Raw genomic sequence first — 27,242 nt, forward strand, 5'->3', positions numbered from 1 at the left:
TATTCGCTTGCCACTGTCAAAGCAAAGAAAACCACAATAGCATGCAAGATGGATAAATTGGAGGTAGATCACCAGTTACATATAAAAAGGTGGCCATTCAGCCCAAGTTCATCCATCCAGCAAAATGCCATAACCTTCTCCAAAGTTGTACTATTCAAAAAAAAATTTTTGCTTTTTTCCTCCACTATGGTGTAGTAGTTAAGTCCATAGATTGATCACTGAATAATTCCTTAATAGCTGACCTATTAGTTCAAACCCATGATTCCCACTCAATTCAATATATTTACTCCAGTCTTTAAAGAAAGTATTATTACATAAAGACTGCACAACTTGCCAGGACCACATCCCATCCCAAATCAGTCCAAGAAACTACCCAGTTTCTTCCCCGATTTTTATAGCAACTTTGAACCATAAACTGGCAACCACCATTAAATGTCTTAGACCCTTTTAGAAAGGCAGTTTCATTGTATATACAAATCAGTCATTTAATTAGCAAGGCTTCTGCATATCACATTTCCTTTCTCTACTCCAAATGCCCTTGCTACTACACTTAAAGCCAATTCCTCCCTGGCAGAGAAAGATTTGACTTGTACCTGAGGTATAAAAGCAGAATTACTCGTCCAATGGCTATGCATGTAATTAAAATCAACATTGAAAGGCAGTGGCAAATCCCCCCCTCCCCCACCCCCAACCCAAAAAAAGTCCTTCACCCTTTTGTAATACCTACCTCGCTAGAAAATGTCAAACTTGATTAATCATGCTAAGAACTGACTGGTTTCCTTCCACCTCTGGACCACTGAGGCAGAATAAAGATGCTTCAAGAATGGCAAAGCTTTAGTGGCAACTTAAAGACAAGCAGCTAAACCCAGCTTTGTCAACTTAAATGCTGTCTTTATTAAAACAGAATTTAAAGGGTTAGCGTTGATACAAAAATACAAGGCTGGTCACATAAATCCAAATGCAAGCATGTTTTCTGCTTAAACTGGAAATACCTCTAATGAATTATGCTCATGCAGGAAATGCACCTTTACAGTAAAAGATCTAATACTGCATCAGTACCAATTCTACAAGCAAGACACCTTCCTTTGCATTAAACATGGCATAATCCCATAGGAAAGATACAACAATGCAATATTTTGAAGTATCAGAACCCAATGTTTTAAATATGTTCAATATTTGAAGACAAAGCCGCGTTGCTCATTAGGTGTACCCATCCAGGAAAGTTAGGCAGAGTACCACGGGTGTGGGCGTTAGTTTGAAGTTCCTGCATTATCTCCTGCAGGTGCTGCAGAATTTTTAGTTGCTTTTTGTTTCTGCTGCATTATTTCAGCATCCCTGCAAGAATACAAATTGGAAGCCATCATATCACAACATTTCCCAACACACTTTACTTGAATATATGCCTGAATAATCTTTTATAGAATGTTTCAACCTGTATTTTCACAATAGAACAAATGATTGGCAATTATAAATGGGGCAGTAACACAAATTTAGAGTTTCTATGTATGTATATAGTAAAGTAGCCTCTCATTTGGACTCTCCACTGGAATTACAAAATAGTGTCTCCAGCAGTTCAGATCAACTGAATTCAGCTATTCCAACTAATCCTAGCACAATACAGCATACAATATGGCACAATCATCCAGAAACTTGTCGCTTTTTAAAAACCATTGACAAGTTATCAAACCCATCAACTGCTTCTTTTGTGATAGGAGTCAACACAAACTGTTTGCCTGTCCCTTAAAAAATTTATACTTAGCCCCATCTATGCCCAGCTTTGACAAAGGATCCATAACCAAAACATTAACCTTACAGTTGCCAACAAACCTGTTGTACATTTCTAACATTGTTTTTAATTTGTTTAATTTTTCTGCTTTCATAAGCAGTCTTTACCCAGCCCCCACTAAAACACAGCCAGATGGACAGAAATATAACCACTTTATTCCCTGCAGAGTTGCAAGACTCTGGGCTCCAGATTTGTCGTTGGACTGTTTGTTTTATGATTTACAGGTTCAGTTGATGTTACATTTGGTTTACCTCTGCTTTCTGGCTGCAGCAGATAAACCATCATCCTTTCTCTTCCGCTTACTTTGCTCAGTTGATTTTTTTGCATTTTTCTGACGAGCAAGTTCTCGTTGATTACCACCTAGGAAGAAAAAGTCAATCGTGACTCCTTCAGTTTGATCAGGTATTCCACATCACAATGACATCTTTTTTAAAAAAGGCACGATTACAGCAGTTACTTTGATCCAATTAAAAAGACAGGAGTTTCTACAGAGGGGAAAGGAAGGGAGGAAAAACTGGTCTCAGCCCTTCTCTTCCCCCCACCATCCGTTTCCATCAGGGCTGCACAAGCCAACGTGTAAGAGGTGTGAGGTTTAGAACTCACTTTCCTGTATGTGTGATGTTTTGAAGTAAGTGGGGTGTGGTCGGGGGAGAATGGGAAAAAAAGAGACTCTGATCCCAGTTTACTATGAGTGCACTTGGAAGTCTCAGAATATGACTCAGCTTCAGTTTTGTAACTTTTTGATGTATATTTTTTATTCTGACTTCATTATAAACTTACCAGCTCAAAAATCCTATAAAATCAAAAATCATTTAAAAAACTTAACTTTTTCTGATCACATTTAAATTTTATCAATGCAACTGGGCTCCTCCTTGTGAAGAAGTTGAGCTCAGCCTCAATAATTAACATCTTTCCCCTTCTCATTTTGTTGCTTCTTAAAAAGAAAATCAATTCACTGGCCAAAGTCAAACTGGTTTGGTCAAGGTGGTTTTCCATCCTGCACTGAAAAATAATTACCAACTCACTTTGCAATTGCAGAATTAAACATTGCATTTCGGATATATCTACAGATCACTGTAACGAAGCAATGTTAATACACCTTAATGACAAAGGTTTGTGTGTTAATGTCACCAGATAGACTAGTTAGTAGCTTTCTATTCTGCAAGTGGTCAAGTCAGTCAAACAGAGCCTTAGAACTAAATGACAAATGGATTTATCACAAATTACTTGTTACCTGAAAGTGAATAGCATTCCTCAGGATCTGCTATGTATGAAAACTTGAGCTGGAGTTTCCTCTGCATTTAATCTGGGCATAAATAAATTACGTGACTTAAAAGATTTGAAGCGGAACTACAATACGTCTAAGTCTCCTCTATCTTTAATATTCATCCATCAAACCCTCTGTCCAAACAAAATCACTGCCCCGTCTCCCTACTCTCAAAATCAATTAGGCAGGGGGACTCAACGTTTCAAGTAGATTTGCAACCACAGCACAGGACACTGATGTTTCTGGCTTTTAATTGCAATTTTACATTTTTTTTTAAAAAGTATGCTCATGAGGCTTGCTTAGTATTTCCTCTTATGCATCTTTAACAACAGATAATTCACATCAAAAATTGAAAGGTTGCCTTGATTGTAGGTCACAATGTTGTGCCCAATAATTAAAGATGTTGCAACTTTAAATTTTGTTACTTAGTCCTTGATTTATGGCATTTTTTGTCCATTTTGAGTTTGGGCATATTATAGTGAGATTGGGTAGATACTTGGATGTTTTGTGACATCCATGGAACAGGTGCAGGTTTTGGGATGGGCGGACAGAGAAAATTCCAGACCTTTGTGTTTAAGCAAGTGTCTGAAGGCAGCTTAAATGCTTTTGATACATTTTTGATTTTCCTTGCTCTCGATTGAACTTCACAAGGAGTATTAGACATCGCTGTTAGCCTCAGAGCATGGGGGCATTTTTCCTATCAACAAAAAAAGCTGATGTATTTCATGAGGCAAAAGCAAAGAACATCCTGTTGTTACTCCAGGTCCTATATTAAGTCAGTTATTTTATGTATGAGAAAATGTTTCTGAACTTTTAATTTTTAATGTGTCTTTGGAACTGGCAATTTAATAAACTCGAAGTCATAGGCTGATTCTATAGTTCCTTTACTAAACTAAGAAAGGGGCTTGTGAAATATAGCAACAAGTTTCTTTTCGATCGCTGGGCTCAGTAGATCGGATACTGGAGCTGAGATGCACTGGCAGATTTATAAGGATAGAGATCTCGCTGACAGGAATTTTTTTTTTTTATTGTGTCAAAGAAACAAAACATAAACCTGTATGACAGTACATGAAACCATGAAAGAAAGTAAATGCAAGCAAAAAAAAAACAACCTGCAGCCTTGAGCATGCTGCTAATAGGATGAAAAGCCATAGTACTACATTGTCTTTTAATTTTGATATAATGCATTATACACCACGTGGGTGCGTCCATTATTCTCATCTACCCCAAAAGGATGCAATACCACACTGTCACATGGTTATGTGCATGCTGAAACTAAAAATTACAAGACAGACAACTACACAAAATGTAAGTACACATCAAGTTACCAATGATAAATTCTTAGAAAGAAAAGACTGGCCAGTCCAAAAAAAGACATTAAAGTATCATCTATGTCAAATGATTTCTTACAGTCCAATAGCCTGCAAGGCTTTAAGGAAACAATCTTGCATAGACTCCCCAAGGTTGCATTTGTACATGGGAGAAATATTAGTGACTAATGCAGAGTCAGAATGACAATGAGAAACTGAAAACGAGCTGAAAGCTAAAAACTGAATTTAATGATCTATAGATGAGCAGCTATGGAAATGTCTTCTTGCCAAAAGATGGCTTTTTAGTGATGTTTATGCTGAAACATTAATATCTTGCTTTCAAAATGCCCGACAGGTCAATGATTAGATAATGAAGTTGGAGAACTTCCATACCTTCATATTTCCAAGAAATAATGGCTCAGTATTGAAAGAACTTTTAAGATTTCTAAACTTTTGGATGTGGATTTTTGCAATCACATTACTGCACACTTTTTCTGGTCGCAAGTAGGAGGTTTCGCCTGGCTGGGGGAGGGGTCTACAACCTGGGGACAGAGTCTCAGAATAAGAGGTAAGCCATTTAGGACTGAGATGAGGACGAATCTCTTCACTCATATAGTGGTGAATCTTTAAATTCTCTACCCCAGAGGGCTTTGGAGGCTGTCATTAAGCATGTTCAAGACAAAGATCGATAAGATTTCTAGGTACTAAAGATATCAAGAGATAGGTGATAGTGTGGGAAAATGGCTTTGAGGTAGATCATCTGGTTGAACGGCAAAGCAGGCTAGAGGGGCCGGATGGTCTACTCCTGCTCCTATTTCCTATAACAAGCCTACTCCAGACTAGCATTCATTCAAAAATGTAACTGTGATACAAAATGTCAAACAATTGAACACTGACTTCATTTAGTTCCAAGGACAAACAGCTCAGGAAGTCTTCTCAAAAAGGAGATTTACGAATCATATTACCAAGTGTTCTTTCCCCATACTCAATTGAGTTGGATGCGTTCCTGAAACTAGGAGATTCAAATGAGTTCAGAGAACGCCTATTCACAAAAATTGGCTCTGCCTCCCACACTCTGCTATCTGGGCACATAATTTAGTGGCACACATGCAGAATAGGAGATCCAACTATTTGTATAAATGTATAAAATTCAATGAAGCACTAAGCAAATCAATCAAGAAAACTGCAAAGGTACAAAATGCACCTTCAGGTAGCAACAGAACTTCAGTTATAACCCATGCATCCAGCTACTGTGAACTAAAGGCCTGCTACCCGACCCCGACGGGACCCGACAACATGGGTCGGGTCGCACTTCCGGGTTTGGCATTCGGGCTGGATCAGACACGCTCTATCACCACCTCAGGTAAGTGACTCTAATGTTAATTTACTTTTTGAACTTTAAAGGTGGTTTTGTGACAGTTATTTTAAGCTTGTGCAGGTAAGGAACTAAGTGAAAAACGGAAGGCAAGTTTGATAGTCGGGTCGGGCGTGGGAAAAAAAATGGAAGGACTCGGGCTGGGTCGGGCTTGGGGTCCTATCGGGTCTCATTTGCAGACCCAAGCAGGCCTTTACTGTGGACAATGTTGTCCAATTGGGTGGAATTCCAGCTGTATAAAGGCTGCAGCTGCATAAATATGTCCCCACTTGTTCAAGTAGTTGAGGCCTACAGCACTTGACAGAAATCTGAACAGGAACTGTAGATTCACAAGCTTGATTCCAATCAGTTAAACCTTAGCAAAAAATGTTGTCCCACTTTGCTCTTCACTTTCTTTCACAATGTTGCCCATTTGGAATCCATTCACCCATGCTTTTAAACTGCTGTACATAAATACTGCTACATGTGGGTATCGGACATCTTTTGTGATCAGCAATTCAAATCACAATTATTCAACTGAATCCATCCACTTGCGACTTGGTAGAGAACCAATGAGAGGCTTTCTTGGCATGCAATCTGAATTTAAAGCTTTTCTACAGAAATACTGGACCATTAAATCCAACAACAATCTAACTGGCAAATGTGGGTTCGGGCCAGCAGCATTTGCAGTTAAAATTCTGACTGTTCAAGTGTACGTCTATTGGCAGGGCTATGAAGGACAGGAAACCAAATAGATGCAGGATTCTGTAACTGGGTCTCCCAGAACTAGAATTCTCTTCTTTACAGTATTGAATTAGCCTGACATTTAAGGATCCATACAGCATTTTACAGTCAATTACAATGACCTGAATTTCACCATTTCAGACCATTGTCCTGACAGGACATACTTGAAATCTTTAAAAAGAGAGAGATCAGGTTAGCAGCCAAGCATCACATCATAATCCAGTCTATCACTTAGCAAAACAGTGACAGCAATCCAACAACAAAAAGTACAAACACTGATTAAGTGTAGCAAAAAAAAAAAAAATCACTTGACAGGCTTGCTGGAAATTACAAGTTTTCAAACAGGGATAGGGTGCACTTGACTTGTCCTGTATCGATCTGCACCTGAAAGTCATTTTTTAAAAAACTCTAAAATGAAGATTGCCCCAACTCACATTCACAGGTTGGGTGGTTTGTGCTGGATTTACTTGTTCAATGCACAGATTCACAATGTCAGAGCTTAACAGGTTAAATTATAAATAGTTGCACAAATTTGGCAAAACCTCCATAAACTGGAAGGTTGATCTAATCAAGGTGTTTAAAATGATAAAGGATTCAATAGGGTAAGTGCAGATAAAACTACACCCTGTAATTGGGGGGAGCGGGGGTGGGGGGGGGGGGTGCGGTGGAGGAGAGGATGGAAATCAGGAAGCACTTCTTTCATACAAAGGGTGGAGAAAATCCAAGCTCTCTCCCCCCTCAAAAAAGCTGGGTATGTTGGGCATTGCAGCTTTCAAAAATGAGATCAATAGACATTGTGCTAGGTATGGGTAACAAGGGATATATGGGGAAATGGCAGTTAAGTGGAGCTAAGATACAGATCAGCTACGCACTCAAAGGGTTGTGAATCTTTGAAATTCTCTACCCCTGAGAGCTGCAGATACTCAGTCATTGAATATATTCAAGAGAGGTCGACATTTTTGAATATTAAAGGAATTAAGGGATATGAGGATAGTGCAGGTAGGTGGAACTGAGGTAGATTAGTTATTCCCCCCCCCCCCGCTACCCGCTCCCGACCCCTGCCGCCCGCCTGCTCGCTCACAGCACCCCCCACGACCGCTCGCTCACCGCCCACTTGTGTCCGATTTAGTTTAGTTTAGAGATACAGCACTGAAACAGGCCCTTCGGCCCACCGAGTCTGTGCCGACCATCAACCACCCATTTATACTAATCCTACACTAATTCCATATTCCTACCACGTCCCCACCTGTCCCTATATTTCCCTACCACCTACCTATACTAGGGGTAATTTATAATGGCCAATTTACCTATCAACCTGCAAGTCTTTTGGCATGTGGGAGGAAACCGGAGCACCCGGAGGAAACCCACGCAGACACAGGGAGAACTTGCAAACTCCACACAGGCAGTACCCAGAATTGAACCCGGGTCGCTGGAGCTGTGAGGCTGCGGTGCTAACCACTTTATTTCCCACACTTCTGCCCTCACCCTTTCCCCTCCCTCCCAGAACCATGTCAGGGTTCCCCTTGTCCTCACTTTGCACCCCACCAGCCTCCACATCCAAAGGATCATCCTTGCCATTTCCGCCGCTTCCAGCATGATGCCACCACCAAACGCATCTTCCCCTCCCCTCCCCTCCCTCGTCAGCATTCCGAAGAAATCCACAACACCCTGGTACACTTCTCCACTACCCCCGACACCTTGTCCCCTTCCCATTCAATTGCAGGAGGTGTAATACCTGCCCTTTTACCTCCTCTCCTCACCATCCAAGGCCCAAACACTTCCAGGTGAAACAGCGATTTACTTGTACTTCCTTCAATTTAGTATACTGTATGCGCTGATCATAATGCTGTTGCCTCTACATTGGCAAGACCAAACGCAGACTGGGTGACCGCTTTGCACAACACCTTTGCTCAATCCAAAAGCACGACCCTGAGCTTCCGGTTGCTTGCCATTTCACACAACCCCCTGCTCTCATACCTACATTTCTATCCTTGGCCTACTGCAGCGTTCCAGTGAACATCAACGCAAGCTCGAGGAGCAGCACCTGATCTTACCATTAGGCACTCTACAGCCTTGCGAACTCAACCTCGAGTTCAACAATTTCAGAGTACGACTTGCCTTTTTTGAAATATTTTTGTTTTTATTTTATTTTTGAACCATGTACCTGTTTTATCATGCGGAAAGAGTTGCTCATTACTTTGCTGTTAACTGGACTAATGCTTTGTCTTTCACCACAAGCATTAACACGCTCTTTGCCTTTGTCCCACGACAGCTTTGTTATTTAATCTCTCCTGCCCTCTGTCCTATCACACACCTTCCGTTTTGTTCTCTTCCCCACCAACACAAACCCGCCACCCAATTGCTGAAAGTCAAATACTTTTCTAACTTTTGACAGTTTTGATGAAAGGTCACACACCTGAAACGTTAACTTTGCTTCTCCCTCCACAGATGCTGCCTGACCTGCTGAGTATTTCCAGCACTTTGTTTTTACTTCAGATTTCCAGCATCTGCAGTATTTTGCTTTTTAAAAAAAATTGTTTGGGTGCTGTGGGTGTCACGGCTGGGCCAACATTTATTGCTAATCCCTAACTGCCCTTGAAAAGGTGATGCTGAGCTGCCTTCTTGAACTGTTGCAGTCCTTCGAGTGAAAGTACACCCACAGTGCTGTTAGGAAGGGAGTTCCAAGATTTTGACCCAGCAACAGTGAAGAAATGGCAATATAGTTCCAAGTCAGGATGGTGGGTGGCTTGGAGGGGAACTTGGGTAGTGTTCCCATGCATTTGCTGCCTTTATCCTTCTAGGTAGTAGAGGTCACAGCTTTGGACAGTGCTAAGGAACCTTGGTGCATTGCTGCAGTGCATGGTACACACTGCTGCCACTGTGCATTGGTGGCAGAGGGAGCCAATGTTTATAGATGGGGTGTCAATCAAGTGGGCTGCTTTGTCCTGGATGTTGTTGAGCTTCTTGTTGCACCCATCCAGGCAAGTGGAGAGTATTCCATCACACTCCTGACTTATGCCCTGTAGATAGACAAGCTTTGGGGAATCAGGAGGTGATTTACTCACCACAGGATTCCTAGCCTCTGACCTGCTCTTATAGCCACTGTATTTACATGGCTATTCCAGTTCAGTTTCTAGTCAATGGTAACCCCCGGGAGAATGTTAGCTTTTATTTTAGGATCAAATGTCGTACTCTTATTTCTTATGTTCTTTGATATAACTGAATGGTGGAACAGACTGGAGGGGTTAATAGCCTCCTTCCGTTCGCACTCCAGTTGTGTAGGTGTAAAATTTGGACGCGGTTGTACTACATTTCCACCAGCCCCAGCCGGACCGCACCGCCCCTTTAATCGCTGGCTGCCGATTTATTTTGACCCGATTATTTTTATGGAGTGTGGACGTGGCAGAGGGAAGCGCCCAGGGCCTGTTAGAACGAAGCGGCCGCCACTGGCTCCGGATCGGGGAACAAAAGGCCCGGTAACACCCCAGAGCCAAGCCGAGCCCAAGCCCAGGCCCGGCCTAATCCTTGGAACCCTCCACCCTACGATCAAAGCTGGACCCGTTAATTGGGGCCTAGGTCGAGCGCCTCCCGGCGACAGCAACAACCTCACTCGCCCCCGCGGATTGAGAAGACGGCCCAGACTTGGATCCACGGGTTTATGCGGGTCTCCGGTTCGCCACCCCCCCCTCGCCACTACTCACGAGTCATCCTGCCCCCAACAACCGAGTCTGCTCCTGCAAACGCCCCGGGCGCCAACCTCGCCGCAACTTAACCTGATCACGCACTGTCCGCTCGCCCCCTTCTGATTGGATACAGCGGCCCCATGCTGCCCTCTGTATGGCTGGAGTCGATGTCAATCAATGACGTCACATTTCATCAGGCTAGGTTGAGGTGTGGTCACGTGGGGGTGGGGGAAGTTGCTGTGCTGCTGAGCCTTGTGGCCCAGAACTATGGACTATCAACCCCTGGGAGGTGTCAGAACTGAATTATGATGGAGTGGCAAACTAATGCAAACAAGAATACTGAGTGAGGCAAGGGAGGAAATTGCTGGGGCCTTGACAGAAATCTTTGCACCCTCATTGGTTACAGGTGAGATCCCAGAGGACTGGAGAATAGCCAATGTTGTTCCTTTGTTTAATCCAGGAAATTATAGGCCGGTGAGCCTTACGTCAGTGGTAGGGAAGCTATTAGAGAGAATTCTTTGGGACAGGATTTACTCCCATTTGGAAACAAACAAATTTATTAGCGAGAGACAGCATGGTTTTGTGAAGGGGAGGTCGTGTCTTACTAATTTGATTGAGTTTTTTGAGGAAGTGACGAAGATGATTGATGAAGGAAGGGCAGTGGATGTTGTCTATATGGACTTTAGTAAAGCCTTTGACAAGGTCCCGCATGGCAGACTGGTACAAAAGGTGAAGTCTCACGGGATCAGAGGTGAGCTGGCAAGATGGATACAGAACTGGCTCGGTCATAGAAGACAGAGGGTATCAGTGGAAGGGTGTTTTTCTGAATGGAGGGATGTGACTAGTGGTGTTCCGCAGGGATCAGTGCTGGGACCTTTGCTGTTTGTATTATATATAAATGATTTGGAGGAAAATGTAGCTGGTCTGATTAGTAAGTTTGCGGACGACACAGAGGTTGGTGGAGTTGCGGATAATGATGAGGATTGTCAGAGGATACAGCAGGATATAGATCGGTTGGAGACTTGGGCAGAGAAATGGCAGATGGAGTTTAATCCGGACAAATGTGAGGTAATGCATTTTGGAAGGTCTAATGCAGGTGGGAGGTATACAGTAAATGGCAGAACCCTTAGGAGTATTGACAGGCAGAGAGATCTGGGCGTACAGGTCCAAGGGCACTGAAAGTGGCAACGCAGGTGGATAAGGTAGTCAAGAAGGCATATGGCATGCTTGCCTTCATCGGTCGGAGTATGGAGTATAAAAATTGGCAAGTCATGTTGCAGCTGTACAGAACCTTAGTTAGGCCACACTTAGAATATTGCGTGCAATTCTGGTCGCCACACTACCAGAAGGACGTGGAGGCTTTGGAGAGGGTACAGAGGAGGTTTACCAGGATGTTGCCTGGTCTGGAGGGCATTAGCTATGAGGAGAGGTTGGAAAAACTCGGATTGTTTTCACTGGAACGACGGAGGTGGAGGGGTGACATGATAGAGGTTTACAAAGTTATGAGCGGTATGGACAGAGTGGATAGTCTCCACACCTGTATTTCAGTCATATATAGCCTTCATTGTCCCCTGTGTTACGACCAGGTGAGAAGAGGTCTAGGGCTTCCCTCTCAGCCTTTGCCTGGTTTAAACATAACATGGTTTAATTTTAGAAACACCGTGTTTTTAGCTCCCCCTCAGTGAATCCTTGTTCACTGCTCCAATTGGAAGGCAAAGAAATCAGACAGGTTTCCTTAGATTTAAACAAGAAAGGTGGAAGCTTATTAATAGAACATAGAACAGTACAGCACAGTACAGGCCCTTCGGCCCACGATGTTGTGCCGAACCTTTAACCTACTCTAAGATCAAACTAACTACCTACCCTTCATTCTACTATCATCCATGTACCTATCCAAGAGTCGCTTAAATGTCCCTAATGTATCTGCTTCTACTACCACCGCTGGCAGCGCATTCCACACACCCACCACTCTCTGTGTAAAGAACCTACCTCTGACATCTCCCCGAAACCTTCCTCCAATCACCTTAAAATTATGCCCCCTGGTGATAGCCCTTTCCACCCTGGGAAAAGGTCTCTGGCTATCCACTCTATCTATGCCTCTCATCATCTTGTACCCCTCTATCAAGTCACCTCTCATCCTTCTTCGCTCCAATGAGAAAAGCCCTAGCTCCCTCAATCTTTCTTCGTAAGACATGCCCTCCAGTCCAGGCAGCATCCTGGTAAATCTCCTCTGCACCCTCTTACTGAGACAAGATGTGGATCACCATTGCCCAGCTCAATCTCTGTTAATTGAATCAGTGAACAATTCTTTTGTCTCTCCAAGCACTATCTCTTAGTATGCAATTGTCCTTGCAGCCGAAATGTCTGTTGATCTCTTTAACAAGTCATTTCTTCACTCCAGCAACAGTTTAAAATCAATGTTCATATGACGAAATTAATATGCTTCATTCTTGGCAGGTATGGGTTTGCATGACACCAGCTTTTTAAGAAGCTTCTCATGCACTCATGAACAAATGATGGCTAGGCAGTGTGGTTCTCACATACCTCCCAAACATCATTTCCGTTGGCGACGGTAAACCCATGTTCAAAGGTTTCACTCTCTGATGTAATATGGAAATCTGTAGGTGTTAATTTGTTTCCCAGCACTTTATAATCATTTCCTTAACAGCATGGACCATTCTCTTGGTAAGACCATTTGATCAAGGGTAATGTGCTGAGGCAGTCACGTGGGTTATGCCCCATTTGGCACACATTTCCCTAAAAGGCTTGCCAATGTACTGCAGTCTGTTGTCTGATACGATCTCTTCTGGTGTACCACACAGACTGAATAACTACTGTATTCGCTGCTCACAGTGTGGTCTCCTCTACATTGGGGAGACCAAGCGCAGACTGGGTGACCGCTTTGCGGAACATCTCCGCTCAGTCCGCAAGCAGGACCCTGAGCTTCCGGTTGCTTGCCATTTCAACACTCCCCCCTGCTCTCATGCTCACATCTCTGTCCTGGGATTGCTGCAGTGTTCCAGTGAACATCAACGCAAGCTCGAGGAACAGCATCTCATCTACCGATTAGGCACACTACAGCCTGCCGGACTGAACATTGAGTTCAATAATTTCAGAGCATGACAGCCCCCCACTTTACTTTCATTTTTAGTCATTTTTAGTTATTTTTTCTTCCTTTTTTTTGCATTCCTTTTTACATTTTTTGCATTTATTTCATTTCATCTTAGTTTGTTCAGTTTGCTTACCCACTGTTTTTTTCAGGTTGTTTTTCTTCAGGTTTGCACTTGCTGATGTTCTATATTCAGTATATTCACACCTAATCTGTACTAATGCTTTGTCTTTCAAAACACCATTAACATATTGTTTGCCTTTGCTCCGTGACCTTTTGGTCAGCTATGTGGCCTGGTTCAATCTGCACCTTCTCCTTTGTTATCTCTTGCCCAACCCCCACCTCACTTGTTTATAATCTGTGACTTTTCTAATATTTGTCAGTTCCGAAGAAGGGTCACTGACCCGAAACGTTAACTCTGCTTCTCTTTCTACAGATGCTGCCAGACCTGCTGAGTGAATCCAGCATTTCTTGTTTTTGTTTTTGAATATAGCACTCATTGTGTTTGAAACGGATGAGCTCGAGGCATCCTTCAACTGCCAGATAATTGGGAACTAGGGGAAGTAGTCCGTGACCAAGAGAAAATCATCACCATGAACAGTGAACAGATCCATTGCAATCTTGGACCAAGGATGCAATGAACTTTGTGAGGATTTATAGGCTCCCTGTGCTGATCCGGCTGGTGTCTCTGGCACATCCTCACGACCTTTTCTATATCGCTATTGATCCCTGGCCACTTCACAGTTTCTCTTGCCAGGTGTCTCACCCGTTCTATGCCCATATGCCCTTGGTGCGACTGTGACAAATTGTCCTGATGAAGAATTGCAGGTATAGGTACCTGCTTTCCCTTGAATATTACGCCTCTTAAGAGGACTAATTCATCACTGTACGTCCAAAAATATCTCACATTGGAGTACACTTCCTGAATTGTGTCAGGCCAATCTTTGATAATGACTTTCCACAGTGCCATCAGTAGTGCATCTCTAGCTGTCTCCTCTTGAAGTTGATTGCACTTGTGCTGACCAAAACTCATCAAGTCAACTTTGAATCTATCCTCAACTTCAACATCCAAGCCAAGTCCAACAAAATATCTACAGTTTTCTTCGGATTCGGTAACCTATTTAGGAGTATCTGACGTGATCATTCTGTTACTGGTTTGTGGAGGACTTCGCAATCATATCCTTCAACATTCATGGGAAGTCTCTGCAGTCTAGGTGGTGCACTTGTCAACGGTGTGCGCCAAATCATTTCCAATGGTTTGTGGTCCGTTTCCACAACGAATCTTTTACTGAAGAGATACATGTGGAAGCTTGTTAGCCCGAGCACTAGACCTAGAGTCTCACATTCTATGTCTGAATAATTTGACTGTGCTTTTGAGAAGATCTTCAAGCCAAATGCAATAGGTTTTCCATGCTGCATGATGTACGCTCCTAGCCCTTTCGGAGACGCGTCGACATCTAGGACCATCTCCCTCGTTGGGTCATAATATTGCAGAACACTTGTCTGCTCTAACAATGCCTGTTTCAGTGATTCAAATAAGTGTTGATGGTCCTACTGCCATAGGTAAGGAACATCCTTCCTCAGCAACTTTCTCAATGAGGCCGCTCACTCTGCAATATTAGGTGTGCAAGGTGCCAAGAAGTTAGATCCCTCCGATCCTGGGGAGTCAGCATCGCTTTCACGCCCTCTATTTTTCCTTGATCAGGACATATCCCGGTCTGGAGTATATAGAGCCAAAAGAGTTGATATGACTCACGTTGCACTTCTCACTGTTGAAGACGAGTCCTTTATGATAAGCCACTGCCATGAATAAGTGTAGATTCTGGTCATGCTCCTCTTTTGTTTGTCCCATTAATGCAATATCATCCACAATGCGTATGCATACTGGCACATTCTCTGTAATTCTGTCCATATGCTGTTGGAACAGATCCTGGCTAACTCATAGGCCAAAAGGCAATCTCTGGAAGCAGTATCTTCCAAATGGCGTCCTGAAAGTAGTTATCCCTTGAGACCCCGCTGCTAGATGAACAGACCAATATCCGTGTTTGGCGTCCAACTTGGAGAAAAACCTCACGCCTTAGAATTTGGGATTCAATTCCTGTCATGTTGGAATCTTGTGTGGGTGCCTCTTTAATGCAAGATTCAACCTCCTTGGGTCTAAGCATACTTGGATTTTGCTGTTTTTCTTTATTATGCATGTAATTGAGCTGCACCAGTCAGTGTGCTAATGCACATGGTGGATAATGCCGTTACATTCCAAGTCATCCAGCTCGGTCTTTAGCTTCTTCTATGCAAGCATGCTGCACTTCCTGGGAGGTTTGATCGATGGAGTTGCATCCTCCTTTAGGTGCAACACAGCATCACCTCTGAAACTTCCTGTGGCATTGAATCTGTCCGGGTACATCAGTTGAAAATCACAGACTGACTCGATACGTTCATTCCCGGCATCTTCTGTTACTGTCGGTGAACCCGTAAATTGTTGCAATGTTCAGTTTCCTGCACACCGGTAACCCTGCTACCGCCGGTTCACCCATGTCTCATAGGATCATAGGAAATAGGAGCAGGAATAGGCCATTCAGCCCGTTGAGCCTGCACTGCCATACAAACAGATCATGGCTGATCATCTACCTCTATGCCATTTTCCCCCACTATCCCCATATCCCGTCATGTCATTAGTATTCAGAAATCTATTGATTTGTGTCTTGAGCGTGCTCAATGATTGAGCTTCCACAGGTGTCAGTCTTGGTGGTGCTTTTCTTCTGGCATATGATGCGAATTGTAGCAAATGCCTCTGATTGCGTAACTGCATCCACACATCATGGCACATTCACGATATGGAAAGTCTGTTCACTTTCGAGCTGAAGATTTCCCGTTTGAACCTTCGCCCTGGTCTGTCTTTACTGCTGACTTCATGAAGGTGCTTGCGATTTTGTTGCATTCTGACACATCCCTTGTTGCTGCCATTATGCTGCAAACATGTTTTGCTGGCTCGTGGCTTGCTGTACCCTCTGGTTGTGCTATCGGAACCAGACTTCCTGCACTGGTGCGCCCAATGTCCTCTTAAGCCGCATGCCTTGCAAAGGTCTTAGACGCTGAGCAGCTTAGCAGTAGGTGTAGGAGACCACATTTCCCACAAGATTTGCTCGGTTTTTGCACCTTGGTCACTACTCCGATACTTGTAGCCATGCCTAACGACTGCAGGTCTTGTCGTCCAGCCATGATGCCTTCGTACTTCATGCCATCGTTCAACAATGCATCAATGCTGTGATCTTCCTTCTTCTCCAGAAGGTCTTTCTGGAATGCCTCTATCAGTGTTGAAGCTATGACCAGTTCCAAAATCCTCTCCGACAGCTCAGCCTCAGAGAAGTCACCATCTCTGCCCTTATCACGTCACCTGCCAACGAACTGATCGATCGACTCTTCTAGCTGCTGGCAGCTCCAAATGGTGGACTCTGAAATTCACATTTTTTAAATTCTTTCACAGGATGTGGGCATCAATGGCTAGGCCAGCATTTATTGCCCATCCCTAATTGTCCTCGAGAAGGTGGTGGTGAGCCGCTTTCTTCAACCACTGCGATCCCTGTAGGTACACTCACAGTGCTGTTAGGAAGGGAGTTCCAGGATTTTGACTGTAAGATTATTAGCTTAATAAAAGTTACTAACCAGAATACTAATTGTTAAAATCTAGCTATTTTGAACTAACAACTAACTTATTATCATAAATTAACATTTAGCTTTATTAGAACTCTTCTTTATAGTATGGCGAAGTGGGAAAACCTAGGAAATAGGGCACGGTATAGACAAGATGTCAAAGTACAGGGATTCTGGGAGATTATGTCAAGTTTGAAAATGCTTACTTACAGTAAAAGGGCGGGACCTTGAGAGCAGACAGTGAAAAACAGCTTGTGAGAACAAAGTGTAGATTTGTCTCGTAATGAGATAAGGAACCTCAGAATGTAAAAGCATTGAGATAAAGTAGTCGACACACAAGCGTAAATCCGAAAGGTTAGCAACCATCACAAAATGATCGTTGGTTGGTTAAGAAGGGCATCCTTTAATACAAGACTAATCGCTGATTGGGAGAAGGGAGGATTAATTGGAAAGCTGCCAGGATAAAAGAAGACTTATCTTTGACACTCTACAGCAGAGAATTTTCAAATAACAAGAGACAAGAGACAGCGACCAACAAGGAAAAACTTGAAGACAAAAAGCTACAAGAGAAAGAGTCGTGCACTCTTCTGTCCAGTCTCTAATAAGGGTAATATCTGTGTTCGACTATTAATCACTGCCTGAGTTTGTGACTTGGTTTATCTGAAAACTTAATAAACTTGTCCTGACCTTCACGTAAATAAATTCGATTCACAACAAGCTTTGTGCTGCCAAGTCTGTTCCCACCCTAGAAGGGGGTATAAACCACCCCTATCTTATCGAATCTTACATTCTGGCGACCCTGATAGATTTGGCACTTTGTGATTGCTTTTTGGACTGAAGGCGTTGCCTTTTTAAAAACTTTTGTTAGTTGTTATCTTCTGAGACAAAGTGTTTGAGAAGGAGAGATATAAAAGTTATCTCTAAACTTGTTGCAAGCACTTCTGTCTTTAATGTAAAACACCATGCAATACCACCAAGCTTGGGCATAAGAAATTGGAATTGATTAAAAAAAAATGATCTGAGTGGTTATTTCAAGCATTCAAAGGGGAATTTTTTTTAAAATTTAGGGGGATAATCAATTGTTTAGAAAACTATAAACAGTCTTGGTGGTTTCTATGAATATCGAGAAATAAGGTTCTTCTGGGTAGAAATAAATGAAATGTTAACAAAATCTGCCACCCCAATGTTACAACCAGGTGAGAAAGGGGCCTAGGGCTTCCCTCTCAGCCTATGCCTAGTTTAACCGTAACAGGGTTTAATTTTGAAAACGCCTTGTTCACTGCTCTCCAATTGTAAGGCACAGAAATCAACCAGACAAGTTTTCTTAGATTTAAACAAGAAAGGTGGAAGCTTATTAACCTTAAAACTCTAATTTGGTTAAAACGACTATGAATACGCGACGCGACCATGCTAGCATGCATACGCGATAAACATACATGCAGATAGAGACCGAAAAGTAGAAAGAATAAAGGGAAAAAGTTTGAAGCAATAGCTGGGTTTTATTTACTGTCCTTTGAGTTCAATGTAGAGTCTTTGATTGCAGTTAAATCTTGATGTTTCTTTGGGGCCTGCTTTCAAACTTGTTTCGATGTAGGAGTCTTCTCTGTTGAGGTTTAAGTGTCTTCAATGGATCTGGGAATTCATGACAGAGAGAGAGAGCTAGCCAGGAGAGAGGCTCTCTTCTTCCAAGTTCGGTTGCAACATGACCCAAACTGTCCTGTGAGCAGTTCAAAACCAAAACCTGGGCTAGCAGGTTAGTCATGTGACTAGCTGTTTTAACAAACTCCTGCGTTTGTGGATTCTACATCTTAGCAGACACCCTGGAATGCTGACTTTCTTATGACATTCAATGTCTATTAACCATTTGGGTTAATTGGATCAGAGAACAGTTCTATTTTCTCCAGAAACTGTCTCTTAGTACGCAAAAGTTTTCCAACCACTGCTGATCTCTTTAAACAAGTAATTTTTTTATTCCAGCAACAGTTTAAAATTAATGTTCATATGATGAAATTAATATGCTTCATTCTTGGCAGATGGAGTCTTCATGACACTTCCACACCCAACCGAATGAAATGCGATTTTTTGAAGAGCATTTCATTAAAAGGGGCTAAAGAGAAGAGTAGGTACAGGAAAACACACATGCATCTCTCTCATTCATTCAGAAATCCTAAAAATTGTTACAACCTGTCTTGTCTTGGTAGCAGTGCTGTTTTAAACTGCCCTTTTTGACATCTCAATAAACATGTGGTTTTTAGGTATGTTTTCCAGTTTGCACATTTCCAGGACTGCCTAGGGTGTCTTTGTTCCTGTTGAGGTCTGCAGGCAGAGGGTTAGATATAATCCGCCCTAAATTGGAGTTCTGCTCATGGGCATCGACAGTGGTTGGTTCCACTCTGAACTCTCTTTCAGTGCTTAGATGTGTCATGCAAGGGCTTTTCACCTTAGGGGCTGGTTGGTTCCCTTTTCTCCTGACTGTGGGGGAGGATTCCTTGCTAACAGGGCAGCACAGTGGCGCAGTGGCTAGCACCACAGCCTCACAGCTCCAGCGACCCGCGTTCGGTTCAGGTTACTGCCTGTACGGAGTTTGCAAGTTCTCCCTGTGTCCGCGTGGGTTTCCTCTGGGTGCTCCGGTTTCCTCCCACATGCCAAAGACTTGTGGGTTGATAGGTAAATTGGCCATTGTAAAAATAAAATTGCCCCTAGTGTAGGTAGGTGGTCGGAGAATTGTGGGGATGTGAGCGGGAAAAACGGGATTAATGTAGGATTAGTATAAATGGGTGGTTGATGGTCAGCATGGACTTGGTGGGCCGAAGGGCCTGTTTAGGTGCTGTATCTCTCTATGACTCTAATCTTCCCCTTGTCCTCTAGGACACTCCTGCTTGCAGATATTTGCCCACATTCTACTACATTTCCCTGTGGCACTTCGACAAGATGAGGTATCACCCTCACAGTTCTCTGTCCTCTTGAGGCCTTTCTTTGTCTCTGCAGGTTCCTGTAAATGCTGTTAGCAACTCTGGTGGGGTGCTTCTAGTGTCTGCATTTACATAGGAGGATGTGGGGTCTAACTTTTCAAACATTTTGTATTTGGCTGACTGGACTGTAGGGGTTTCCATTTGGGATTCCTCCCAGACTTCTGTTAACCTGCCCTCTTCGTCCTTTCCTTTCCAACCTTTTGCTTGCCTGTCCCCTTTTGGTCTCAGCAGGGGTCACTTACAGTTCACCGGCCCTCTGCTGGAGGGCCCTCCAAACACCGATACAGGACTTAGGGGGTGTAGATTTCACTCTAGGTTGGGGTTTCCCCTCAACCTGGCACATGTGGTAACTCCTACAGTACTCCACCACATCTTTGTGGCGTTTTGGCCAGTCAAACTGCTGTCTTATGCAGGCTTTGGTTTTTCGTGTACCGATGTGTACAGCCACTGCAATCTCATGGGCCATTCTTACTATTTCTCTCCGGTACCTCTGCGGCACCACTAACTGGTGAACCACTGTCCACTCCTTGCCCTCAGGGCTGTGAGGAGAACTCCACTTCCTCATCAGTACCTCATTCTTTAAATAATAGCAATCAGGGACTTCCTCTGCTTCAATTTCAGACTGGGCAGCCTGTGCTAAATCTTTCAGTACTGGGTCGGCTCGCTGAGCCTCAGCTAGGGAAGATTCATTTAGTTCATTTCCTGGGTCTTCTAACTTTCCAAAGAAAGTCTCAGACAGACAGACCTCATGGTCATCTGCCTGCAGTTTTAATTCAGTCTCCCCTGGGGGAGCTGGTTTGATCATGGCCTGATTCACTACACATTCAGGGAACTTGCAGTGGACCGTCTCCTGCCACTGCCCTGTCTCTCTGACCTCCTGCAGCCTCTCTTTCACTACTGTGGAAGCTACCACCTTCGTCCCCGCCAGATCATTACCAAGGAGCAGGTCAACCCTGTCCACAGGCAAACTAGGGACGATCCCTATGGTCACCGGTCCCAAAACTAGGTCGCACTCCAAGTGCACCCAGTGTAAAGGTACAGGCATACATTGCCCTCCAATACCATTCATCACCATTCTGGTGTTTACTGCACTCTCTGGGGGCAAGGTCAGGCCTTTTCCCAGTAAAAGGGTTCTTGTGGCCCTGTGCGTTACGATGGACTTGCTTGTCCCATTCGAGGGGTATGGGGTTACTCTCCCTTCAGACACAAAATCCCGATAACCTTCAGGAATCCTATTATATTTCCTGCAGTTGCAGCAGTAGGCTTCCTGGCTCTTCCTATTACTGCAGTTGAGCTGTGCTTTCCATCAGGGTTCCTTCTCCTTCACTGAGTGGGTGTACCCCGATTAACCCTGCAGGTTTTCCTTTTAGTTTCCAGCAGTCAGCTCTTAAATGCCCTGCTTTTATTACACAGGTCTCCGGGTCTCACTCCTCTTTGCAGCACCTTCCTTTTTGGCTGGAGGAGGGCCCCCTGTGTCTCCTGCTTTTCTTTCCCTCCCAGGACTGCTTGGGCTTCTATCACCTTCCCACTCCTTGTCCTGTTCGGATTTGTGGGGGTGATTCGGAAAGGTTTTCCCCTGGAGACTTATAAATGAGAGCAGAACTGCTGCTTGCCGGGCTCTATGAACTTTCTGTTCCTGTACATGTGTCTTTATGGAGAGTGTGAGAGAGCTTTTAAATTCCTCCAGCAAAATAACCTCTCGCAGATTTTCCTAGCTGGGCTGCATTTTAAGAGCCTTCAGCCACTGGTCAAAAGCCAGCTGCTTATTTCTGTCAAACTCCAGGTAAATTTGATCAGTTTGCTTCTTGAGGGTTCTAAACTCATATGCCCCGAGCATAGCATTTTTTGTCAGTTCATAATTGGATGAGCTCTCATCTGGCAACGGGGAATACACCTCATGGGCTTTTCCTGTTAGCTTGCTTTGTATCAGCAGAGTCCAAGTCTCAGCTGGCCACTTTAACTGCCTTGCCAGTTTTTCAAAAGATACAAAAAATGCTTCCACGTCTCCCTCATTGAATTTTGGAATTTTGGGAAAGTTTTAACAATTCTGTACTCAGCCCTGAATTACGATCCTCCATATTGGCCAGGCTTTCAATGGGGTTACTCTGTCATCCCCTAGTTAACTCAAGCTGCCTCAGTTCTCTCTCTTCGCATTCCTTCTGGAAGGTTCTCTCTCTCTCTCCACGCTCTCTTTTTCTTCATGTTCCTTATGAAAGTTTCTTTCTTTCTCTCTCTCTCTCTCCCCTTTTCTTTCTGCTGTCTTGCTTTCCCTCTCTCCTGTCTCTCTCTTTCTCTTTCTCTGTCTTCTAATTCAAGTTTCCTCTGTTCCAATTGTATCTTTGATAGCCATACCCTGTCGGAGTCTATTTCTAACCATACTTCTGCTTCTTCAGATTCAAGGGAAAAATGGTTGGCCACTAGTCTTAGGAGTTCAGACTTTCTAGCCTTGGCATGGACAGTGATCCCACACTGCTCAGCCATTTTTCTCAACTCTTCCATAGACAGTGCTTTTAACTTATTCCAAGTTACTTCACCCTGGCTTGGTGAGTTACTGGCTTCAGTCACAGATATGTTAGTATTCTAGCATACACAACCACAAGAAAACCTGTATTGAAATCTTTTCTCTTTTTTAAAATTGGGATCAATTTGACTTCCCACTTCCAATTTCTCATTTGTCTGTTTTAACAAACTTTTGCATTTGTGGATTCTCCATCTTAGCAGACACCCTGGAATGCTGGCTTTCTTACACATTCAATGTCTGGTGATCAAAATCTATTTGGGTTCATTGGATCAGGGAGCCGTTCTATTGTCTCCAGGCGCTATCACTCAGTATGCAAATGTTTTCCAGCCACTGCTGATGTCTTTACACAAGTCATTTCTTCACTCCAGCAACAGTTTAAAATTAATGTTCATATAATGAAATTAATATGCTTCATTCTTGGCAGGTGGGGTCTTCATGACACCAGCAACACTATTACTTGAATTTGAGATAATTTTGAGATGCAAGAAGTACAATGTAATTTAGCAAGTTGCTTTTAAGAAACTAAAACATTATCTAAGATAAAGAACAAAATATGGTAATGCCTGGAAACAAATGGATATGTTTGATTTCTGTTTTAAAGATATTATGGGTATTGGACTGTAAAGTTTCTCCAGGGCTCAAAATGGAATAGAATTATAATTAATGGAAATTGGCAATTAGATCTGGCAGATGCAAAAGCTAATAAAGGAATTTTGGGATAAGCAATGGTGAAATTAGAATTCAAACCATTAAATTAACATGGTGTAGAATTTCCAAGAAGTCCAGAACTTTCGAATAAGAGTCAGGAAAGTATAGATAAGACTGGTAATTTGATAACTTTCTCTTGGAGGTACTTGCACATTTGCCTATGGGTTTTTTAAAATCTGAGCTGCATTTGTTAGTCTGGCCACTAGCCGAGATATCGGGAACATGATGGGGGAGATAGGCAAAGATCTCAGTCAGAAACCACCCTTGATCTTTTGATAAGATCACCAGAGAGTCAAGAATGTGTGACATAATACTGGGGCACTGGTGTAAGGGTACAGATGTAATATGTTACATGTGAAGCAACTAACATGCAAATTACATGGTGAAATGCACTGAAGAATGGGTCTCAGAAATGTTCACCTACTTGACAAACAGGATGGCATAAAATGGTTTTTGTGGCCAGTAGAGTGAGACAACATTTTAAATTATCAAGGCATTGACACACTGCATAGAGAAAATGACTTTACAATAAAAAGGATAAATTAAACACATTGGTAATGATCAGAGGGACTAAAATTAAAGTTCAGAAAGACCATTGAAGGGCTAGGAAAATAATAATGTGTAGTAAGAACTATCCACAAGATGGATACAGGCAAAGAGAGAGCTGGAGAGTCTTTAAGTCCCTGCATGATGGAAGGATTATGACCACACAACTTGGGAAGGATGTAGAGAACCTTATTGTAATGAATGTAATATGATGCTTTTCTGACCTGTGTGATTGGGCCATGGATCCATGGATATTGCCTCCACGATTAGGCAGGTTAGAATCAAGGAAGGGGAATGGCTGGGTATCGGTACAACAGTCAGCACTGCAGCCTGGAATAGAAATGATAACCAACTCACAGAAACACTCTGTAAAGATGATGCAGAACAATGACCGTAAAATACAGGAAATACAATGGCTAGGCAACTACCAGTGGTGGGAGACTGTTTATCATGTAGGCCAATACCCATCCTCCAGATTCTGTCTATGTTTATAATACTAACACAGGCCATAGTATTTGCTATTCGCTACATGTGGGACAAAACATGAAGCTTAGAGCTGGCGGCTTTTCTTGAAAATAGAAAAATAACTAATGAGGGTTCGATAAGAATATCTCCCCCTCAACCAGGGGACTTGTAAGATTATTAGGTTAATAAAAGTTACTAACTAGAATACTAATTGTTAAAATCTAGCTATTATAAACTAACACCTAACTTACTATCATAATCTAACATTTAGCTTTATTAGAACCCTCCTTTGTGTGTGGCAAAGTAGGAAAACTGAGGAAATAGGGCACAGTATGGACAAGATATCAAGGTAGAGGGATTCTGGGAGATTATGTCACATTTGAAAATGCTTACTTTCAGTAAAGAGGTGAGACCTTGAGAGCAGACAGTGAAAAACAGTTTGTGAGAACAAAGTGTAGATTTGTTTTGTAATGAGATAAGGAACCTCAGAATGTAAAAGCATTGAAATAAAGTAATCAACACACATGCATAAATCCGAAAGGTTAGCAACCATCACAAAATGGTCCTTGGTTGGTTAAGAAAGACATCCTTTAATACAAGACTAATCACTGATTGGGAGAAGAGAGGGTTAATTGGAAAGCTGCCAGGATAAAAGAAGACGTATCTTTGACACTGAGAATTTTCAAATAACAACAAGAGACAAAGAGACCGAGAAGGAAAAACTTGAAGACCAAAAGCTGCAAGAGAAAGAGTCGTGCACTCTGCCATCCAGTCTCTAATACAGGTAATATCTGTGTTAGACTGTTAATCACTGCCTGAGTTTATGACTATGGTTTATCTTAATAAACTTGTCCTTACCTTTATCTCAATAAAGTTGATTCACAACAAGCTTTGTGCTGCCAAGTCTGTTCCCACCTTAGAAGGGGGTTTAAACCACCCCTGTCTTATTGAATCTTACATGACCCAGCGACAGTTAAGGAACAGTGATATAATTCCAAGCTGATACATGAAGCTGATCCTTCAGTGTGCTCCAAGGTTTGGCAGGATCCTTCTGAACTTCCTCAGATAGCCCTGATGTGTTGATTCTGTGGAGCCCCTCCTTTTCAACAGCAATCTTGATATTAAACGCCTGCTTGTCTGCGTCCACGATGGCTAAATCGAAGAAACATAGTTCCATGGTCTGTCGGAAGAGCTTAAATTTCAACATGATATCTGCTGCCTTCCAGTCCATGCTGGCGAATGTGGTAGTCATGCTTCTGATGTTGTCTCCCACAGACTCTTCCACCTTAAAAAGCTTCAGGACTTTTCAGCCTGCAGTTCCAGTATTTGCCACAAAATGGTGCTGTTTCTCTGACGGTGTTCAGCAACACTGCAGTTCTCCCTAAGCCTGCAGTTCTGGTCTTTGTCACACTGTGGTGTGCTGTTTCCCGGTTCCTGTGCTTGTGTTCGGCACACCAGGAAGCAGTCAGCCCATGAAAACGGCAATGGCAGCCGCAGCGTTTTTGTTAATTTTGGTTGAGCACAATAGACTTTGGAAAATATGACCCTGGTCCAAATTGCAGCGAACTAGGACATCGTGATCCTAGATTGACCACTTCTTCTATTGACACAGTTTTGGCAATTTTTAAGTTAGGTGTTCATTGTGCTTATATAAAGAGACTTTGCCTTTTTCTATGTGTGGCTTCTGCTCTTGCTGTAGATGGCCTGTGTGATTCCAAGCATCTTCTGTGACTCTTCCTGACTTCGGGCTGGTTCCTCGCCATGACCTTGCGCTGAAGTAGAGCACCACAAACCCGATCTTCTGTTCCACTTTTCAACTTGGAATTTTTAAAATTCTGTAAAAAGGGTCCAGTCTTCAAATTCACACTGTTGGCACCATGTTGCATTTCTTGCTTGCTGTTCACAAACTTACCAATCACCCTGAGACAACTGGTGCAAATGTGTAGGTTCTTTTATTTGAAGACCAGGAACATTACATATAGATTACAGGAGAGCCCACAATGCATGCCTAGCCCAGGGATCCAATGCACTACAACTATCGGGTCACATGCTGTGTGACATCACTTCCTTCAGTAATGATCATGCCCACTATTCGTGCATTCCCTTAAAGCCCCAATACAATAGTTAAAGGAGGGAAGATCGGGACAATGAGGGAGAGGAGGGGTACAGAAAAGGGAGAAGAAAGGAGGCAAGGAAAAGGAGAGAATTGGGGGAGTGGGTTGAGCAGGATAGGAGGAGAGGGAGGGACTTTTTGAACAGCGGTAGCAGTGAGAGTGTGAGCCAGGGGGCAGCTGGGAAGGTAAGTTTCACTATAAAATACTTACCTAACGATTCGGCAGCTTCGGCAGGGTGGGGGAAAAAAACTGAAAAAGTGACGTCACAGGAAAGCTGTGACCTGATTGGCTGGTAGGGAATCTATACCGAATTTGAAAATAAAACTGATAAAAATTGATTAAAACACTAATTAACTAATTAATAAGTAGAGTAACTAAACCAGAGGGAGGAGATTACTGTATTTAGACAGCATTTAATATTTATTGTAGAAATCTAGCACTAGGGACCACATAGTGAAGTGTATCATAATTTAGTAAGGATTTAATAAGTATTTATTTTATATCAATTAACTAATTAGTGATAGAAATGACAGTTAGAGGGGTGAAGTGCTTCACCTGTGAGATGTGGGAAGTCCGTGACGCTTCCAGCGTTCCGGGCGACTACATCTGCAGGAAGTGTACCCAGTTGCAGCTCCTCACAGACCGCATGGATCGGTTGGAGCGGCAACTGGATGCACTTAGGAGCATGCAGGTGGCGGAAAGCGTCATAGACAGGAGTTTTAGAGAAGTGGTTACACCCAAAGTGCAGGCAGATAGATGGGTGACCGCTAGAAGGGGCAGGCAGTCAGTGCAGGAATCCCCTGTGGCTATCCCCCTCTCTAACAAGTATACCGTTTTGGATACTGTTGGGGGGGATGGCCTATCAGGGGAAAACAGCAGCAGCCAGAGCAGTGGCACCACGGTTGGCACTGTTCAGCAGGGAGGGACAAAGCGCAGAAGAGCAATAGTTATAGGGGACTCTATAGTCAGGGGCACAGATAGACGCTTCTGTGGACGTGAAAGAGACTCCAGG

The 27,242-nt window shown here is 43.1% G+C and overlaps 1 protein-coding gene across 2 annotated transcripts; it reads right to left on the reverse strand.

Annotated features, from left to right (window-relative positions):
- Nucleotides 1-870: 870 nt before the first annotated feature.
- LOC137352403 (small EDRK-rich factor 2-like) lies at nucleotides 871-10,267 on the reverse strand. 2 transcript variants are annotated; one of them, XM_068017757.1, is made up of 4 exons: nucleotides 10,163-10,266; nucleotides 3,021-3,092; nucleotides 2,038-2,146; nucleotides 871-1,335 (listed from the first exon to the last, which is right to left on the reverse strand). In XM_068017757.1, the coding sequence occupies exons 2-4, from the start codon at nucleotides 3,085-3,087 to the stop codon at nucleotides 1,251-1,253; spliced, it is 261 nt and encodes an 86-aa protein (XP_067873858.1). In that variant the 5' UTR covers nucleotides 3,088-3,092; nucleotides 10,163-10,266; the 3' UTR covers nucleotides 871-1,250. The 2 variants fall into 2 exon arrangements, with proteins under 2 accessions (XP_067873858.1, XP_067873859.1); XM_068017758.1 differs by lacking the exon at nucleotides 3,021-3,092 and having other exon boundaries at nucleotides 10,163-10,267.
- Between the last annotated feature and the right edge of the window lie 16,975 nt (nucleotides 10,268-27,242).

The sequence above is a fragment of the Heterodontus francisci genome, chromosome 38 (genome assembly GCF_036365525.1).
Source record: "Heterodontus francisci isolate sHetFra1 chromosome 38, sHetFra1.hap1, whole genome shotgun sequence".
Taxonomy (NCBI): Eukaryota; Metazoa; Chordata; class Chondrichthyes; order Heterodontiformes; family Heterodontidae; genus Heterodontus; species Heterodontus francisci.